Source organism: Meles meles, chromosome 15 (assembly GCF_922984935.1).
Source record: "Meles meles chromosome 15, mMelMel3.1 paternal haplotype, whole genome shotgun sequence".
Lineage (NCBI taxonomy): Eukaryota > Metazoa > Chordata > Mammalia > Carnivora > Mustelidae > Meles > Meles meles.
This window is the reverse complement of record NC_060080.1, coordinates 19,860,161-19,873,492: the sequence shown is the minus strand read 5'-3', so window position 1 is coordinate 19,873,492 and position 13,332 is coordinate 19,860,161. Positions and strand designations below refer to the sequence as shown.

The following is a 13,332-nucleotide window of genomic DNA, read 5'->3' as shown; positions in this document are numbered from 1 at the left end:
CCGATGCCCCGCCTCCCGGCCTCCCCCGCCTCCGCTCTGCTGCTCTTCCCCTTCACGGTGCTTTCAGCTGCTGCCTCCCCTGTGGTGTCAGGACCGGATTCAGCTAAGTTAGCCGTGACTCCACAAAGTCCTTGAAACTAGTGTGAAGCCTGATGGTAAAAAATGAGTAACTGGAACTAGGGTCCTGTCCTTGAGTAGTTGCTTTTATGAACAAATATAAAGGTTTGTAAACAGAATATTAACTATATATACATGAATCTTTCTCAGCGGTTTAAAGTTCCTCTTAAGACAGATTTTCAAATATTCCACCTAAATGCGTAACAGTTATGAAGTGTCCTATTTTAGTAAGTATTACAGCAGCAAACCAAGCTAATCAGACTCATCCTAACAAATAACTTTATTAGGAGGAACAAAATAGCGTATTAGCTCTAGGTTTTTATACTGGGGCTTAAATAACTCTGGGATGATTCAGATCTCATTGTTTTTGTTGAAGCATGTATTACAACCCCTGTACCCCAGAAGAGAGAGAGGCATGCTTGGCATTTAAATGTCCTCACCCAGACAGTTTTACTGGTATTCGACAGAAATATTTACCCAGATACAGAGCAGCCATACCAGAGCACAACTGTTCCTGCTACTAATTCCTAAGGTCTCTGTGCCTGTGCTCTAAACCACTGTATTTTGTGGTGTGACACAGCGTTGGCAAGCCAGAGTGGAAATCACACAGTGTGGAGTACCTCAAAAGCCATGCCGAGGGGAGTGAATTTAATCCTGTGGTAGGGGAGTCATTGAAGGTTTTGGAAATATTGGTTTGGGAAAATGTGTAGAGCAGATCAGAGAAGGGAGAAGCTACAGGAGACATGTAGACAAATATAACCATCCAGACTGAAGTGAGTGATGGGGTCCAGACTAGGAGTGGTGGTGGCTCCAGAGAACATCAGCTTGGAGACTTTTCTTCAACTTCTCTATTCTAGACGAGTCCCTTCACGATGAAGCTAGTGGCATTCGCAGCTTGGGTAAATATAGTGGCTGTGTTTTAAACTGACTTGTGACTTGCTCAACACAATCTCTGCTTTAAGTCTCGAGCTGAGGGTTTTTTTGTTTTGTTCTGTTTTGTTGTTTTTTTCTTTTCTTTCCCTAGCTTTGGTCCCGGGGAATTTGGGTTTTGCATGGACATGTTTCTACATTAACCCTTTTAACAGAATTTCTCTTAAGAAATATTTCATGTCTAGATGGGTCTGGTTTAAAGAAAACTTTACACGTAAAACCTGGCCCACATCCCTCCAATAGCTGTCAGGTATCCAGCCAGTCCAGCCCTGTTGCCCGCTCAAGGCAGCAGAGATGCATTTAAATGCATTTGGCTGTCATAACCTCTGGAATCGTGTGGGGCTTTGAAAGCCCTGTCATGTGGGGTAGTCCCCTGTCAGGAGATAAAGGGATCCACCCATCCCTTGCCAGGGTCAAACTCCTTTTAGTAAGATGCTTTAGACATTACCCAAGCATAGATGGGAAGGTACCCTAGAGTAATTTTTGTAAAAGGCAAAAGATTTATGCAAACTGAAAGGAAGTCAGAATATATTTCCCCAAAGTACCGTGGAGTGCTTTCTCATCAGCTGGGTGGCCCTCATGGTTCTTAGAGTTCCTGAGAGCCCCATGTATATTACTTGACCTTGTCATTCACTTCTGATGCCTGTGTTCAAGGGCTAAGCAGAATGAGCTGATGCCTGGAACTCTGATCGCAACCCCTGAGTTTCTTTGTATCTCTGGCTATTGTCTTACGGTAAAATAAGCAGGATCCTGGTGCCCCATTTTGCAGAATCCCCTGCCAGCTTCTTAAATGTCTTATAATTTACTCACCTGATAGGCTGAGGCCATTCAGAGTGGGAGGAGGAATTTGTGACACAGACCAGGAATGTTGTCTTTTTCTCCATCGATTAGAACTTGAAAATCTCATACCTCTAGAGTCCAGCTTCCTAAAAGGATGATAGCACAATCCTAATTTGTGTATTATGTGCACCCCTATAAGGTCACCCATAGGAATCATTGACTTCCATTAAAATTTCAAAGATGTTTGCCTACTATTAAAAAGAAATATTCACCAACCCATAATAAAAGTACACTTTAGAATCCTAATTTTAATTTCAAAGGACTGTCCTGCCTTCATTGATGTTCGTTCGGTCTGCTAGCGTTTAATTCTCTCATAAAACATCTGTAAGCACTTAGTCAAATGGACATTAAAACCACATGGTGGGATACTCATAAATTAAGATACACCACGCAGTAAATTTCCATTTCACAGCAAGTTCTTTCTCCTGGTCAGTGAAATACAGTGTACATTGTCTGGTTATCTGAAAAGTGATAATTTAAGGAAAAGCATACAGAGGAAGTGTCACCGTTGTTTATTAATTCATCAACAATAAAATCCTTTTTTGGGAAAAGGCAGGGTAAAAAGTAATCATACATGTATTTAACAAGAAAATATTGGTTCCTAAATAATCACGTTTAGGTATTTGGCGATGAGTAAGATTTAGTCCCAGTCACCAAGGAGTATCAGGGACCTTCTTAATAGTTTCTTTTTTTGTTGTTGTTTCCTTAATGACATAATATAGACCGACACCCAGGTACCCGTGGTCAGAACATATCTTTTCCTTACATTTTTTCCCGTGATTAATGTATTTAGGTGACCTCTGTCTCAAACCTGTTTCAACTGGAAGTAGTTGCATGTTGGTGTTTCACTTTACAAATCATGTTCCCAATATTCTTCTGCTTCATTTTCCATTTTTCTAATATGTCTTTTAGAACATAGTCACCAGGTGACTTCTATAGTTTTGGATGTCAACCTCATTTGCGAACAAGGTTGAGAATATAAATTTTCATACAGATAATCGCGGTGGTTATGGCCACCCAGCCAGATGTCCCCCGCGTGGCAGAATCTTCCATGTTTTTAGATGACATAAGCACCTCCGGATTGGCACTTTTTAATGACGGTATCACGACTTCCTTTAAACCGGCTGTGCCAGTTGCCCTCAGTCAGTGTTTGCTGACCGAAACTGACTGACTGGGAGCAAAAAGTTCCAGGATCTTGTATCTGACCTGTTACGGTGTTGGCAGAGCCTTCAAGGCTTTATCTGAGTAACGTCCAGTGAGTTGGAATACTGTAACACCATCCTAAGCAACCCTTTATCAAAGCCCGCACCCTTCTAATCCCAGGGTACAGCAGAGGCCTCTGACTCTGGGAAAGTCTGCCCAGTGCGCCCCTCGCATGCTAACCTGGCACATGGCTTCTGCAGCTTATCGTGATGTCATGTCTTTGGACAAGCTGTCCATAGCAGAGTCACCAGATGTACAAACTTGAAACATTGCTTTCTGAAATGTCCTTATTCTCTTGAGACAAAGCAATGTTACCTCCAGTACTAAACCTGGAAAAAAAAAACAGTGAAAATAGGGAGGCGTCTTAGAAGCAGTTCTGAGAACCTTCATCCTGGTCTTCTGACCTCAGCGGCAATTTCAGCCCGTCAGCATTGCCTCATCCCTCCCCCGCATTTCAGTGTCCATGTCAACATTGAGTGCCAGGAATAAAAACACATTTTACATTGTTTAATAACTCTTCCTATGGCCGTCTGCCTTGCCTAGTGAGTGGAAGAAAAGTGTTCTGCCTCCCAGGGAAGCCTGGTCAGGAAGGGAGATCTCCTCCCAACTGCAGAATTCCAGTCCCTTCTAACCAGAGCCGAGCATACCAGATAGAGAAGCTAAAAGATGCTGACATCGTAAGGCTAACTCCGCTCACGCTCAGGGTCCCTCTTTGCTTGGGATCCTGTGAGTATAAGTACGGTCAGGCAGCTCGCAGCTGGCTCTGATTACCAAGAACATCGTCTTGTGCTGACTTGGAGTCTCCTTAGGAGAGTTCTTGGTGCCCATTTAATTCCTAGTCCCTGTCTCTCCCTTGCAGGAACAAAATTATTTTTTTTCCAATTTTTTTACCTTCTCTCTCTTTTTTTTTTTTTTTTGTAATTGATGGGACCCTCTGAAGTCATTCTCACCATGGCCCCCAAGTCTGCAGACTCTGTGGAAGCAGAAGCTCTCGTCCATCCCTAAGACTTCCCACACACATGTTCAGCGCAGCCCGCACGGATGGCTCCGATTTAAATAGAACCATAGCAACAGCTTTTAGACTTGCGTACTTGGGGCAAAGAGCAGAAGCTCCCTGACCACAGTTACCCATGATGAGCACGGGAGGAAGAAGCAAAAAGACCGTTAAAAGACAGAGTAGCTGAAGAGTCGAGGACTGAGGAAAGAGAAACTCAGAAGTGTTTATCTCGTCTTTGTTGGGCTTCTTCCTAGTGGTGCATGCAGATAGCTGAGAGTCGGCGAGTACCCACTGTCACTGGAAGGCTCTGAAAGACAGAGGCCACCCCTTAGCTTCATGTTTCCAGTGCTTTATGCCTCTAAGAAGTATAAAGGAACCTGTGTTCAGTTTGTGAAAAACTGAGGTCAAGAGTTCTTTTTTTCAGAAGCCTCTCGGGGCCCTGAAGCAGTTTCCAGTTTGTTGGAAGAATGGGGAAGCATGTGCATCCTTGGGGGGAAAAAAACCCCACAAATAAGCCCAAAAGCAAATGGAGAGAAGGGAACTACATAAGAGAATCTGTGGTCAAGTGAAATTGCTAGTTTGGGGGAAGTTTTTAGACCCGTGGCTCTCAATCTGACAGGCATCAGAATCAGCTGACAGGCTCTGAAATGCGTTGCCGTGCCCCACCCACCCCAAGAGTTTGGATTCAGGGGGTCTTGGCTGGCACCCCAAATTTGCATCTCTGACAAGTCTCCAGGTGCGGCTGCTGCTTTGAGCACTGCCAGTCTAGAGAAATATAGCTAACATATTTGAATTTGAATATGGGGGATGGTGAAATGGACTGATTATTGGGGTTTGGAGGCCTTGTTGAGCTACTTCTTTCAGTTTACCCTAAACAGCTGGGTGACCTCAGGCAAGTCAGGCTCCCTAGGCCTTTTTGGTCTGTAAATGAGGAAGTTGGATTAGATGGTTTCCCGGCGCTAGAAGCTAGCACTGAATGAACTGGGTAGGGTAGAGGCCTGCCGTTCACTTTGTCCGCTGATGGTTCCCTGGTGGCGGTCAGGGCCTTTGGCCTCGGAACCCAAGGGCCTGGCCTGCTGGATTCTTCTACTGTTTCTCCCAAATGTTTGTGGTGATGGGCATTAATCTCTTTCCTTTTTCCCTCTTCCTTTTCTTCGTCTTCAACATCTCTAGGAGGAAGAGCAAAAGCAGGCAGTAAGTGAACTTGGGAATTCTCACTCCTTTTGCATGGTCTTCTTTCCCTCACCTAACTGTTACATACCTTTTCCTCTGCTCCCTGCTCAAGTTCATCTCTGCAGAGTTGGCTGTGTGTAAAACCCACAGCAGCTCTCTCCATGGTGGTGTAAAATGGCCTGAAAGTCCACATCATGTTTACTTAGTAGAGCATGTTCCTACTTCAAACCAGAGCTTGTTGAATTCTTTTTGAAGTACACATCTGTTGTGTTTAGTTCAATATGCATGATTAGCCAGGCTACGACTGCATTTTCCTGCTTTTGCATTCTCTGCCACTTCATGTCTAGAGTGACTTTTATTGCTCGAAACAACTTTTGGGGCTGTGGGGGTGACCTCAGGTCTAGATGCTATGTCATGAGTGATTGTGCATGGCAATGTGTAGTTTTGGGGATGACTCCAAACATCCTGTGTCTTGAACAGGCTTCTGGATGCTCCAGCTCCAATAGCCTTTATAACAAAGTTACCAGTGAAAACTAAGTGACTGGTTATGACCCAAGAGATTTCCTGTTCAGAGTCGGCTCCAGGAGGAGCTCTGGTTTTTGAGCTGCATGGCTATTGCATGGTGTTTAGGGAAGTTTTATGTTTGTTTCCATTTTTCCAGATAGACTTTAACCCACAAGAAAATCAGTAGAGGGTCTATCCACAATAGTATACTGTATATGTATGTAACATTGGAAGGTTTTCAAAGCATCCTTTTTTTTTTTTTTACACAAGGTAAAGCTGGTTATTAATTCACCTCAGGGCTTTAATTTTAAGAGAGAGAAATAGGAAATGTTTAATTCAAAAAGTTTACTCATTTCTTTTCAGAAAACAAACTGATCCTTGTTTTAGATTAAGAATTGGAATATATAACATTGTATTTTTTATTTTTGGTTAGGACAATGAAATAATAAAAGGAAGGAGAAAGGAAGGAAGAGATCAAATGAGGAGAGGCAAGAAAGGAGCAAGGGAGAGACAGACTGTCAGAAAGAGGGAACAAAGACAGATTATGGGATTAAGATAGGCAAACAACCCAGAAATCTCAGTGGCTTTACTGTAACGAAAGTTTGGTCTTGTTTTTTTGTTGTTGTTGTTTGTTTTCCTCATTCGCACATAGTTCATTGCTCTGATCATATGACACTTCCTTAGTACACTCACATGGGCAAAGCAGGAGAAGAAGAAGGTGGAAAGTCAAGCCCAGTCATTAAATGCTTCTTCCAGGAAGTGACACACATCATTTCCACTCTATTTCATTGGCCAAAGCAAGTCACATGACCACACTTGACTTCCGGGGACATGGAAGTATAATTCTCCAGTTGGCTTGGAAGCTGCAGAAAAGCAGATGCAGGTAATACCTACCACGAGTAGGAGGATGGATGAGCTTGTGTTGAGGGAAGGAAAGAACATCTCCCCTTCCTTCTCCCTGCTCCCGTCTCCCTGACAGCCTCATCTCCCTGCTGCCGGTCCAGGGCGCCACGTCACCTGTTGCCGCTGCCAGCCAGTGTTCCTCCTCTTCTCTTCCCTCCCCTACACCCCGAAGATGCATGTCACAGCTAAAACCGCTTGCTGGGAACTTACTACGCCAGCAGTCTTTCCAGACCAGCATCTCCTAATCCCTCTCTGAACGCACCAGCTCAGACCAAAGTACCTTGCGTCTTACCTGCGAACTCCCAGAAGAGGACAGACATTATGAGTGTCTGCTTTAGTGTAATCCAGGAACCAGATATGGCCTCTTCTGGTATTTTGTTTCGCAGGTCAATTTAAAACTGACCTTGGGGCGCCTGGCTGGCTCAGCTGGTAGAGCATGTGACTCTTGATCTTAGGGTCATGAGTTCGATCCCCATGTTGGGTATAGAGATGATTTAAAAAAATAAAAATATACTTAAAGAGCTGACCTTGAGCAGACAAGGGATTAAATAACACACTCACTTCAGTGACCTGTGCTTCTGTCTGAGATCGTCATCCCCTTGAAGTTGGAAAAATAAGAAGCTAGACCTGGACTGCTCAAGCTTGCCCCCAATGAACCACTTGTGTATATGTCTTTTGCTTTCTCCATGGCCATGGTCCTGAGTTCATGACCTTGTCCTCATACTCTCGTAGGACCACCCATGGCATGAATTGGTACAAACTGTTTTTTTCCTCATCTTTCTCCACAATGGTGTAGGTAAGACATTCTGTTCTGTGGATTATAGGTTTAAATATCCTCTGTTTACGTCACAGGACCCACCCAAGGCTCAGCTCTGAGACTTAAATTTGAAATGAATCACTTTATATAATTCAACAACATTTTTAACACCTAGACATATAAAGCTTTAGAACTAGCGCCTCTGTTTTAGTCTCTCTCTCATTACTGAGTGAGGCAGAAAAAGGTCTTTAGCACAGAGCTAAGTTTTAACTTTCTTCCTTCCTGGGTTCTGGCTAGTATAGCTTAATTTCTTCCCTTTCAAAATGTATTACCCTATATGGGTAATAAAATAATCATGAGAGACTTGTACAATGAAGAACTTACCAGACAGGCTTCCCCCGATTGGCTCCATAAATCCATTATAGAGAACTTTTCATGTCGTCAGCTTCTTGCTTCTTTCCTCGTTAGGCATTATTTTGGCATTGGGGGGATCTGAGAGGAATGGGTAATGACGGTGACTTAGCCGCCCTTGTGCTGTGGGTCTGCCTGCAGCCTCGGCCACCTCTCCGGTGCCGTGAGTGGCACCAGTACCTTGGCTGATAATTTTTGTCTTTCCTCTCCCCTCCCTCCTTCCTTCCCTTCTCTTTTCTCAGTTCCGAGGGTTGTAATTAAGGGCAGAACAGCCTGGCTCTTTCAGATAAGACTTCACCGAGTGACTCTTCAACCCACGATATACCCTCCAGTTTAACAGGCTCAGGAATTAGATTGTATCAGTCAAGTCAGGGTTAATCAGGCCCAGGATAATCATCAGACTGTAATTAAAGGACTTTGTCTGCCTTTTCCAGTACCGCATCCCCAGTCGCTAGCCTGGTGCCCGCCACGCAGCAGATACGCAATAAATAGTTGCTGACTGAAAACCAGTATTAACCAGATTTAGAAGATTTCGAGTTACAAGGCAGTGTGAATTCATAAGTTCATTAACTATAAGAGACATACCTGCTTCGAGTACCTATAGCAGTCACTTTGCTCAAGGTACTGCTGTATAATAAGTCGTCCCATTCAGGAGGCTAAATTATGGCTCAGAAAAGCCCTAAAGAGGAATTTCAGCATTGCCAAAAGAATAGGCACACCAGGCTAATATCTTAGCATTATTATTAACTCTATTATGTTTCTGTCTAAAGAACAGATATTGATTATGTAAAATTAAATCATCCTCTTTTTTAAATGCAGACAGTCTATAAAATGTGGGTTATCTATAGTTATTTCTATCACTTGAAAATATTATGAGCTTTGCTTAGTAAAAACCTCGGGCCCACAGCCTGGCTGTAGGACTCAGCAGCATGATACAAAGGAGCTCACTAAGGTAGCAGCAGACGGACGAGTAAGGCCAGGAGCGGTGTTTACTCCCGTTGGTGCACTTGAGCTGTGGGCTCCCCCAGTCCTAGTCTGGGGAGACTTCAGACGTCTAAATTCATTCTAGTTACATCTCAGTGTTCCATTTTCCCCAGAGACTCCGTATACTATAAAATTTTACAGCTGGATTGCTAACACCAAATAAAATGAGCTGTCCAAGACAAGGGGTAGAGTTTATTCATGAAAGATGTTTCCTTGAACATTTCTCTGAATTCCTCTATCGGAAGTCACAATCTTTTATATACAGATCAATAGCAGGCTCAGAGACTCTAACTCTAGATAGTAACATATAAGGATGGGGGCTCCCGTGGGGGTGGTCCTGATCCGCATTAGTAGTGTGGTAATGGTCCAGAGGATTGTAAGTGGGACTCTGAAAATTCTGTAATTAGAGGAATCTTGGGGATTCTACTCTTAGAGAATTGCCACACTTGGAACCTCTCTTTTTACTTCAGTAAGTTGGGATGTCAAGTGGGATCTTGCCCCATGCCCTTTCTGATTTCCAGAATCAGATGAATAACCCACTACAACTGCACTAAAGAAAGCATGGTGTGGGCTGGCTCTTAGAAGCCGGCATTTCTGATCTGGCTGCCCCAGGTATGCCTCAGAGGAAAGCCACTCAACATTTAGTGAGCCATGGTTGCTCTGTGAGGACTCTAACAAACCTCATGAAATTTAACTTTGTAAGTTTAAGAGAAAGTACTTTAAAAAAAAAAACTCTACCCAAAAACAAATAAAAACTTCCTTTGTCCATTAAAGAGATTATTGGTGAACCCCTTGATGTGCTCATGGACCATTTCCCCTCTTGTTTCACATGCCTTTAAATCTTCTGGACTCTTGGACCCCACCGTACTCTGAAGTAGAAGCTGAGTCTATTTCTACCCCATGGCACAGAATTGCCATTCATTTATTTATTCAGCAGTGTCTTACTACGTATGTTCAAGGCAGTGAACTTGGCCTTTTGGAGGATCATGAGAGAAATCCTACAGAAATACCACCCTCACAGAGTACAACATCATTTCATTGTTGGCATACCTTAAATACAGAAACACAAGCCAGGTCAGTGATACCCTAAGCCACAGGCACAGGTAAACTCCACAGATGTCTTTTGGTAAACAAAGATCAGTGTAGTGTCCTACATGACTTTGCCGCAGACCTTTAGCCTGGGTCCCAGTCCTAGTCTGCCCAGACTATCTGATGTGCTAACTGCACATAGATGGCCTTGTGACAGTCCCCAGAGTGGGCTCTTTCATCAGTCTTGGCTCCTGTACTCACTCTGGGAATCTGGTAGTTTGTTGTTTTATTTTTATTCAATTTTTTTTGCCAAAAAGAGGAAATATCATTACAATAGTAAAAGTATTTGTATTTCACTCCCCAAAACTCCTTGAACACATACCAGGAGTTTACAGTCTGAGGATATAGGCGGAAATAACTTTGAGTCTTTACAGCATCTCCAGTGTTTTCCATCCCCCTCATCAATGACAGACTGAGAGATTTCCTGCTTTTTTATTTCCCTTCTGTACTATATTTCTGTCTTTTTCTCTCTTGGCCAGAATGCATACAACATGTGAAAACTATCCTCCAAGGTCTCCAGGAAAATTCTCTACACATCAAGCTGGAGAAATTGTCCTCCCACTAAAAGACCATCGAATCCCTGGGACACACTGTCTCACCCAGAATACTGGAGTCTGAGTCTCAGGAAAGCATTGACAGAAAAGACAAAGTAGAAGATGACTTTTCTAGGTTCTGAGCCTGAGGACCTGGGAAAATGATGGGTACAGTGACTGAAGGAGTGAAAACGGGAGATGATCTGGGGCAGGAAGGGGACTTTGACCTGATTTTGACCATACTGAGTTCCAAAGATTAGGCAGGCAGGTAGGCTTTTTGTCTGCTCTGCTGTATATTTGGGGATATGCAACTGGAATTTCTGTGGAAATACATGGCTGGCGTTGTAGATTTGGAGGCCTTCAATATAAAATTAGAGGACTGAAACCATAAACATGAGCCTTGGGGGAAAAACCATAGTAGAGAAAAGGAAGAAAGAAGTGGGAAAGAAGAGGTAGGATTGTGGGTTCTTGTGAAAGCTCAGGAAGTTTCAAGAGGGAGAAGGTTAATAAGACAATAACATAAGGATTTGACAAAGACAAAGCCTTTGGATTTGACAATCAGTAAGTAATCAGCAACCCTGAAAAAAAATGTTCAGTATAGACAGCTCTGAACGATAGGCTTTGTTTTGTCCAACCCCAGCCCCCTTTGGTTTCAACCAACGAAGGAGAAGGAACCAGATCTTTAATCTGCCTTATTGAATTGTATGTGAGTGCATTGCTCTTCCGAGTCATAGAACCTTCTTGACAAAACCTCACTTCTTTTCTATCTGAACATGTGCATTGCCTTTACAAGCCTGTTTCCTCATCTATAAACTTCAACTTCACAACACTTTGGTCCTTTCATCCCTGATACCAGTATGGTGCGGAAAGGTTGTAAACCAAGAAGGGTCTAAGAAAACCAACTGGATTCATGAAACTGATGTCTCTTTTTCCGGCCTCCTTTTGTTGTCTGGCTTTCTTTCGGTAACCGGCTCCTCCCTCAGCGTTGCCTCATGCCAACCTTCTACCTCCCACTCTTCCAGACAAAAGAAAAGTATCCTAAGAAAACACCAGCTACTCCCATGAAGGCCTCTCCTTTGGCTTATCTCTGGGATTCTTGGGCTTCCACAGGAGGAGGGGAGCTCCTAATGCTCTCTTTCTGTTAGACCTCACCCCAGCATCCTCTCTCGGTTCAGGATTGGATCGATGACCCTTCACTTTGAGAGACTCTGTAGGCATTTCATCAAATCCCGATGCTGTACCTGTCTCTGGGGTCTTACAGGCTGATCTCAGGCTGTGTCTGATGGTCCATGTTCTCCATAATGCCAAGGTAGGAAGCTTTCTGGCCTAGAGTCCTTAACTGAGATGAACATCTGCTTAGTTCCAGCCAAAAGAAGTGTGATATAAAGGGTACAGTAGACTTCTGCGCTCTCCTCCGTTTGCTGCCAACCACTGGCAAGTGGAATCACAGGCATTTGGCACAGTAGGTTAGATGACCGGAAGCTTTAAAAGAAAGGTGGTAGGGTGGGGAGAAGGAGGAAGAGAGAAGGGAGGGAGCTGGAAGGAGGAAGAGAGAGAGAAAGAGAAGAAAATAAGAAAAGAAAGTAGAAGCATGTTTTATAAAATTAGAGGCAGTGCAGAGAGACAGTTAACTGCTGCTAACATGGTACCTTTAACAAGGATCTATGGGGTGCCTGGGTGGCTCAGTGGGTTAAAGCCTCCGCCTTTGTTCGGCTCAGGTCATGATCCCAGGGTCCTGGGATCGAGCCTCGCATCAGGCTCTCTGCTCGGCAGGGAGTCTGCTTCCTCCTCTCTCTCTCTCTCTCTCTCTCTCTCTCTCTCGCCTGCCTCTCTGCCTACTTGTGATCTCTGTCAAATAAATAAAATCTTAAAAAAAAAATAATAGTAACAAGGATCTGTGCCAGCTCCCTCCTGCTTTGAGCCGGCGAACTATAACCCTCTCAATACTGTTAGCTCTCTGTCTATCTTTCTATTTTCTTATAAACCCTACAGTACTTTTGTTATTATGTGTTCTTACTAATTTAGATACACATAACACTCGCTATGTATTCATTGCTTTCACATTTCAAATTTCAACTCCTGTATTTAACCAGCTCAGACCTCGGGAAACCAAGAGAGAACCTGGGAGACTCTGAGGCCTGTAGCTGCCCCCACCCCGGGACATCTTCCAAATGTGCAGAACACGTGAGAGTTTATTCTTGGGCCCCTTGAAGGTCCCAAGCTAACCTGAGGCTGTGGGTGACCTATGCTTCCTTCCAAGCAGCCCGCCACCTGGGAAAAGAAGACAGTTTCACCCTTAGCCAGGTTCTCGTCCTCAGAGGAATTGTGGGCCAGATAACTGCTGGGGGCCGGGGGAGGAGGTGGTGGGGGAGGGGCTGACCTATACATTGCAGGGTGTTTAGCAACACCCTTGACCTCCACCTACTCCTTAATTCCACCGGTAGCTCCTGTCCCCCCACCAGGCAGGTCCTAGCCGATGAAATTAACGCTAGTTGAGAAGCACTGCCCTAAGCCCAGAGAGCCTCTCTCTGTGACACTAGCCTGAGCCCTGAGGCATTCTCAGAATCCCTGAGTCTGAGGCTTAGATACTGACCGGATGGTGGAGGATTTCCAGGCTTGTTCCCAGAAAATCACTCCTCTGTCCATATTTCCTGCCAGTGCTCTGTGTCCACGCACCTTCTCCAGGCTTCTGCTCCTCTGCACGCTTGCTTTTTTACTCCCAAAAGCCTGCTTGTGTCTCTCTTTCCAGTTCCTACCGCCTTCCTTCATTCCAGTCTCCATCCTCTGGCCCCTGATCTGTTGGGAGAGCCTCTGCATGGGGCTCCTTGTGTCCTGTCTCTGGCTGCTCAGCCCCGCCTTCACGTTGTCCCAGAACCAGGTTCCTAGACACA

General features: G+C 44.3%; 1 protein-coding gene and 1 non-coding gene across 11 annotated transcripts in view; both read left to right on the top strand.

The window, feature by feature from the left end:
• The window catches only part of DTNB (dystrobrevin beta), a 262,585-nt gene that overhangs the window by 226,724 nt on the left and 22,529 nt on the right, over positions 1 to 13,332 (top strand). For 8 of the 10 annotated variants that reach the window (XM_045979068.1, XM_045979067.1, XM_045979063.1 and 5 more), the window contains one exon: positions 5,261 to 5,281. The exons of the other annotated variants lie outside the window; for them this stretch is intronic. In XM_045979068.1, coding sequence (XP_045835024.1) covers positions 5,261 to 5,281 — 21 coding nt within the window. The remainder of the gene's footprint in view (positions 1 to 5,260; positions 5,282 to 13,332) is intronic. 10 annotated transcript variants of the gene reach the window in all.
• TRNAK-CUU lies at positions 7,079 to 7,151 on the top strand. Its single transcript has one exon. It is a non-coding gene; the product is annotated as a tRNA-Lys (tRNA).